The sequence below is a fragment of the Anneissia japonica genome, unplaced genomic scaffold (assembly GCF_011630105.1).
Source record: "Anneissia japonica isolate Jap-2015-1 unplaced genomic scaffold, ASM1163010v1 scaffold284978_len400890_cov162, whole genome shotgun sequence".
Classification (NCBI taxonomy): domain Eukaryota; kingdom Metazoa; phylum Echinodermata; class Crinoidea; order Comatulida; family Comatulidae; genus Anneissia; species Anneissia japonica.
In genome coordinates this window covers 175,047-182,037 of record NW_022728715.1, presented here as the reverse complement: position 1 = coordinate 182,037, position 6,991 = coordinate 175,047, and the positions used below count along the sequence as shown (strand labels likewise).

The window sequence follows — 6,991 nt, the reverse complement described above, 5'->3', positions numbered from 1 at the left end:
ATAAAACTGTGACATATTAATCATGATAAATAATATCCAATCTTTGAATTGCTTTATTTATGTATAGTAATTTATTAGTTTTGAATGGAAATACTATTTTTCTTGCCAATAATAGACATGTAAATAATACGATTCCGAAATCTTATTTGTTTTGCTAAGAAAAGATATTCATGTTAAAGTCTGTACATCAGTGATGTTTTTCTTGGTTGTCTCAGAAAATATAATTTATTTGATTGTAAGTTATAAGAAGAATCTTAAAGAGTTTATATAGACTAAAAGGCTTCAAAAGATGTTATTAACAATGTTATGAACATTTTTGCATCTTAGAAACAAAATAGTTGATAATAAAGAACTGTAATGACGACTAATAATGGTACAGTAATTTTTATATTGTCTATAGTTTATTACAGTATATTTACATCATAAATTATATATTCAAACATCCAAATACAGTATAACTTTGATATTTCTGATATATTAAAGCATTCTGTCTAAAAAAAACATACATCAGAGTACTATCTTCATCTTGTGCACTAAACCGTGAAGATCTTTGTCAGTGTTTCTAATCCTTCGAGCATCTCTATGATTCAGAGCAGATCACGGTCCTGCGTACAATAAAGGGGTGTAGGTTGAATGTGGAACTAAATCCTCATTCCAATGAAAACTCATGGTTATTTATATAACCCAATAAGTAAAACTAATTGGAACCCTGGTGAGGGGAGTGTTGTGCAGTGAACAATCCCCTCCCTCACTTCAGCCTATGCCCATGCAACATAATAATTGTGCACTTGGTGTTCTGCCCAATTAACTACCAGCGTTGGTGCCACACAATGGCCTCCATACATGTACATCAAGGCAGTGGTGGCTCCGACTGGCAACTTAAATCCTTGGTCAGGGTCTCTGATTGAAATTCCCTGGTATGGTATACACAGGTTAAGTTTTTATGGCTTAGTATGGCTAAAAGTGTGCTTTTAGACCACACTACAGTATTAGTGATTGGCAATTAAAATAACGTTATTTTGATAAGCAAATTACCATTTTTGGTCTGACAGAGGTCCATGGGAAATTTCCTATTTTACTGGGGCACAGCCTGAATATCTTAACTATAACCAATGAGTTTACTTTATTTTCCTAATCAATAAAACAATATTAAAATTGGTTTAATGTATTTCATACAAATATAGATACAGACAATTGAATACCAAACTAAATTTGAATAGTATTAGCAATTTTACACAGATACAGTATTTTCTAAGTTGATACAGTACAGTACTATAGTTTTACATAGTTTGGTAATTTTTTTTTTCTTCAGGTACAAAATACATAATTAGATAATTACCGGGGGTTATGTAATGTCTAAGTTCATGTCATAAATTCACAACAATATAAATTTTACGTTTATTCGTAGCCTAGATGTGGTCCACATCTAGGCTACGAATCTAGGTTTCTGAAAACCAGTGTTTAGACTTTAACTTACGGTTCCAGACAGAGAGCCTATGGTGTTCAATAGGAACACAGCTGACTTGCATTTAAGGATGAAATATAGCGTTAACTACTTTTGCTGCCCAATTACAACAAATGCAAGCCGAGGTATCTAAGCCTGGCTGAAGTGGGCAACTGTGAGGCTAAGAACTTGAACATTAACCACAGCACCAGCCTTCCTCAATATACAACACATTTTTAATAAAGTTCAAAATCTCTTCTCCAAATTAACAGTTGGGTAAAAATTATCGTCGATTGGTGATGCACTGTAGTAACCTGGCTTAATTGCAGACAATCCATTTTTGTAATTGAAATGGTAACTAGAGAAGGAAGCTTAAATCACCCTCTCCAGACTCATCTTCACCTCCCCCTGTTGCTCCTAGTTCTACAGAATGTGCATTCGCCTTCTTACTTTCACCTGGTGCCGTTAAACCTCTAGCTAGCTTAGTATACTGAAACAAAAAAACATGATGAATCAATATTAAAAACATGCACAGTTTGAGAAAAACATTAACTTGATGTGACCCCTGACCCCTACCATACCCTGTATTGGAGACTACTCTAAACCCCTTAATCATAAAACAGGAGAAGACCAAGTAAAAAATTGGCAAGCAGGTCACTGCACCCCTGCCAGCTAAACACATTCAGAAGCGAATGGAAATGTTCACACAAGTTCTTACTGGGCATAAAACCTCTTAAAATTTGTCTGGTGGTGAATCAAGCTTACAAGGTGACAGGCACCCAACCTGACCATTCAACCAATGTGACATTCATATATTTGACTAGTACTTAATGTGTTTTTTTTTTTTTTTTTTTTTAGAAACTAATGAAACCTTTGCTCAACATTAGGCCTAGTATTTATTTTTTGTATCTGACATGAAACCGGACCAGAAATGATTGCTTACTTCGTTGTCTAAATAAGTAAAGTATGGCATCTTGCTTATCCTTAATACACCTTCACCATCTTGATTGTCGTAAGCCTCCAGCATTTCTTGCAGTAAATAAGATGACTCATGTTCTGCAAAGCCATCCAAGCTACAGACAAGAACAACAAAAAATAATATTTATAGGGCAGTTATTTAACTGCCCTATAAATGATAAGGAATTTCCTTTTTTTACATTAAATTTTAAAATTCAAAGTTAATAACAAATTAAGCAATTCAAATACGTTTTTTTTTTTTAGCTTATGGCAGACAGTCCATGCTTGCCTTCTAATTCCAGGGTTCTGGGTTCAATTCCTGCGACTACAGGACATTTTTTTGCTATTAAAAAACAATGGCGAGTTACTTTCTTTTGGGTGCAAAATAAATTAAAATATATTTATACTGTAGTTATGAACTGCTTTTGCACATGTTCAATATTCTACAGTATATCTATAAATATGTCTTGCATTCAATGTTACATTTTACACAATTCATATCTTTATGTTTAAGATTTTAATATAAACTAAAAAGATGATGAAGGTTAGATTTGAATTTCTTACTCAAAGGAAGCCTTGAAAATCTTGTCTGCTGCTACGTAGTCATTGGAGTAAAGAAACACGAGCACAAGAATAGCGGTACTCTGAAAAAGAATCATCAGTCCTTTAGCGAGACTTCTTTTTATACTTTGTTTAGCAAACCTGCCAACTGTAGAAATTGGTGATTTCGTCTACCAATAAAATTTTATTTTTTATTTTCTCCTCCGTCTGGATGATTTTGGTAAAACTATTTGCTAAATAAGAAAATTTATTTTTATTTGTATTCCACCCTCCTCCAATGATCTTTAAAGAAATAAGTACGCGAAACAAGGAATAAAAAAAGCCTCGCCTTAGTATTCGTTATTTCAATTTTAAATGTTATTCAAAAACCTCCGAAACAGAGATAAAATACATAAAAAATATTCACAAATATCAACACATCAAAATACATCACAAAACACATCAAAATACATATGAAAATAAAACGACTAAAATTCACTTGTAAGTAAAATAATGAAATGAGTATAAATTAGACTGACAGTTAACTCTTAAAAGTTGTGATAAAATGTCTCTTCCGTCACATTCCAAAAATTATTCAAATCATGAATCAAACTTAAAACTAATTGATAGAAATAAATTGTCTCTCATTAAATACAGAAATGAAAACTTGTTTGTTTAAAAGGAACAAGTAAATCAGTTAAGTTTTTGCTAATTTATAGACATAGATATATAAATATAGGAAGATATTTTTGTAAAGCTATTTATTGTCAAGAAACATGCATATAAAAAGCAATTAATAATTAAATTCGTTTTCTTATTTTTTATTAGCATTAATTAACAGCACAAACATTTTATCTTGAATATAATATAATGGCAATTTCTAGATGTTTTTCTATTGCAGCTTTCATTTCAGATAAAATTTAGAATAACATGTCCATTTGTGTGATATTTATATTGCAATTGTATTTATTCCAAACCTTGAAAAGAGAATCTCGTGTATATTTGCCAATGACAGTAAAGAAAGATCAGACTGCTTTCTACACCCTCCAATACGAGACCACATTTTTTAAGAACCAAATAAAAATCTTCTGTTAAAACAAAGCCAACACCCAGACCACAAATTAGTAAGTTTCTGCTTACCCGAAATGCTGATTGGTAGTTCTCCAATTCAATGTATATATCCCGTTCTTTCTTTAAAACACCGGCAGCATCTGTCATAAATTTCATTTTAACCATTAGCCTGGCCGCCTTACCAAGCAAGTCCACTGCTTGCCGTAATTTATCTTCATTCTATGAAACAAACCACAATGCTTTAACATGTTACAATTGTTTGCATGCTGAAACTGTTAGTTCCAATGATCTGCCTCATATATTTGCTGGAATAATGATAAATGGAAAACAATATGTTTTCATTCTAAACAAAGTCTTAGTAGGGCTATGTATTTAAACGCCATGCTATTGTTTAAAAAAATTCAACTTGCATGATATCTGCCCATTTACCTATAGTAATACTCTGTTATTATAATATTGAGGAAATTGGTATGATTTCTGTTGAGATATAATAAAAAATAAAAATAATAATAAAAAACTGTCTTAATTTGAAGTTACTACTTTTTTATTTGTTTTTACACTATCAATGAATAAGTATTATATAATATTCAATGTTTCTACTTAATCATTAAGGGTATATGACAAATATTAAATTTTATGTACATATTAGAAAATTAACAATAAAAACTTCTGTCTATGATTGTTTTCCTATGTGTTAACCTTCCAGACACAAATTTCCTCAAAAAATTGGAATCTAATAATATTTTTTATTTCTTACGAATCAACAATTTGTCGCAATCATCACAAACTAACAGATTTAAAATAGAATGTGTTGGTTTAATAATAATAGTAATAATTTATTGACATACACCATTTATATCAGTGGTACTCAACAGGTGGTGCGTCAATCATCTTAACTAATACAAAAGTAATCTTAACAAAACTAAAGAAAATATACAGTAAAGGAAAATAAAAATAAAAAGAGACATAAAACACAACAACACAAAGCCAATTTAATCTTCAAGAAGATCACACCTTTTTCTCCATGCTCTTTTTGCTAAGGATTTGCAAAATTTGTCGATCAAGATTTTAATTTTTTGATGAATAAGCTATTGTCATTGCCGAGAAAAAAAGAGTAATTTGTTTTCAATATCTAATTGTTGGTATTGCTGGAAAACGTGTAGGAAATCGTTAAGAGAGAGTTGCTGTTTAAACTTCTCAATTTCCTCAGTTCTAATATAATTTACAACAAAAGTGTACCAAAATAAATGCATATTGGTTGTTAAGCACTTTTATATTCTTTATCACACAAAAAATATGTAATGACAACAGTGCACATATCAACACCCATTTTTGTTTTCATGTACTACTGCAACACAATCTTCAGTACTTCCATTTTGTTAGTTTATGATGTGAGCGATGAATTTTCAATATATCAGAAGGCTTTTTATTACCTCTGCAACTTCTGATGCTTTCATATAAAGTTCTATTGCTTCAGTTGGATTGGGTGTCTCCATAATCCTATTAACAGAGAAAGAACTTGGTGATTATAACAGTCTTGTGCATGCTGAAGATATTAATAATATGAAGTTTGCATTTACAGTAATTCTAATATATCCACCAAGTGTGTATTTTCCTCTTATTCAGCCTTCCTTTGACTTTTGCTCAGTTATTTATAATTCACTTTTTTCTTCCCAATCACTTAGAATAGAAGGGACTCGCAAAAGGTTCTTGAGCTTTATCAGCCCAGCCGCCAGTTGGCCTGCTTAGACAGACAGGACTTATAATTTATTATAAATGTCTTAATTCATATTTTTAAATTGTAATCTTGTCTCTATGTTCAATTTTAATGCTCTTGTCCGTAATGTTTGCTGTAAACCACTTCGTAATGTTAAATACTCCCGTGTCAATGTCTGTGATTAGCGTACAAATAATAGTCTTGATATTCCTAATTGTAGTTTCACTCACTTTAAGTTTACTATTATTGACCTTATATAATTTTATTTTAGTGGGAGTATTTTAAGAACTAGCATAATCATGGGTGGGGGTACTGTACTTGCACTACAACAATGGTGTCAACTTACTTGGCACCCCTTTCTAGCATTATAGCTGCCGTGTCCACTGAGCCATACTGCCGGTATAACTGCGAAGCCCGTTTTATTAACTTTACTGACTCGTCATAATTTTTCTGATCCTAAAAATGATATGAATAATATATACCGTAAGTGACATTAATTATCATTACAAATAATATAACATCATTTTTCAATACTTGTAGTGTATCTAGGTGTTTTGAATTATGGTGTTGGCGTTAATGGGAGGGGATGAGGGTTAAGTGAGGAGCTAGCTGGGAAAAAGTTGATGATGAGGTTACTTCGCTACTTTAGTATCGGGGATCTACAAAGTGTTTCTGGAAGAGTATACGACGCACATGCTTCTCAGATACCCCACTGTTTTTAATGTCTCTTTTCTTCGGTGTTATATTATGTGTAATTTGCCTGTGTCTAAAGAAATTCTCTTTTATCCATTCAAATGTATATTACATGATTATTTTTGTCGAAGTTTACAAAACTTACCTTCAAAATCATTGCAGCTTGTTCGAAGTCCTTAGCTGAATGAAAAAGTCTTGTTAAAAAGTAAAGGAGGTTATATTTTCAGCAATACTTTTACTTTTTAAATAGCACATATTAACTCTTTTGACAGCAGCATGGAGTCAGCAGTTAACATTTAAAAAATATGGCGTTCCAAGTACTGTAGAATTTTAATACTGATACAATACACTTTTAGTACAATAATCATATTAATAAAATTACTTCTACACTTATATTATATTTAATAGAAAAGAAAGGTAGTGAATTTTCCTTTAATTTTAAATATTAAATGTGTAATTATTGTTGAATAATAAATTAATCAACATTTGTGCATAGTCGAAAACAATGAAAAAAATGAATATGCTGTAAAACTACCTGTAAGCATTCTAATGTGAATTTATATATATAT

At 31.2% G+C, this 6,991-nt stretch overlaps 1 protein-coding gene across 1 annotated transcript in view; it reads right to left on the bottom strand.

Moving 5' to 3' along the window:
* Positions 1-382: 382 nt before the first annotated feature.
* Positions 383-6,991, bottom strand: part of LOC117114511 (gamma-soluble NSF attachment protein-like) — an 8,334-nt gene continuing 1,725 nt past the window's right edge. Inside the window, exons 4-10 of the mRNA XM_033258181.1 lie at positions 6,568-6,616; positions 6,076-6,185; positions 5,446-5,512; positions 4,082-4,231; positions 2,966-3,045; positions 2,388-2,517; positions 383-1,934 (exon numbers count right to left, since the gene is read on the bottom strand). Coding sequence (XP_033114072.1) covers positions 1,803-1,934; positions 2,388-2,517; positions 2,966-3,045; positions 4,082-4,231; positions 5,446-5,512; positions 6,076-6,185; positions 6,568-6,616 — 718 coding nt within the window. The 3' untranslated portion in view covers positions 383-1,802. The remainder of the gene's footprint in view (positions 1,935-2,387; positions 2,518-2,965; positions 3,046-4,081; positions 4,232-5,445; positions 5,513-6,075; positions 6,186-6,567; positions 6,617-6,991) is intronic.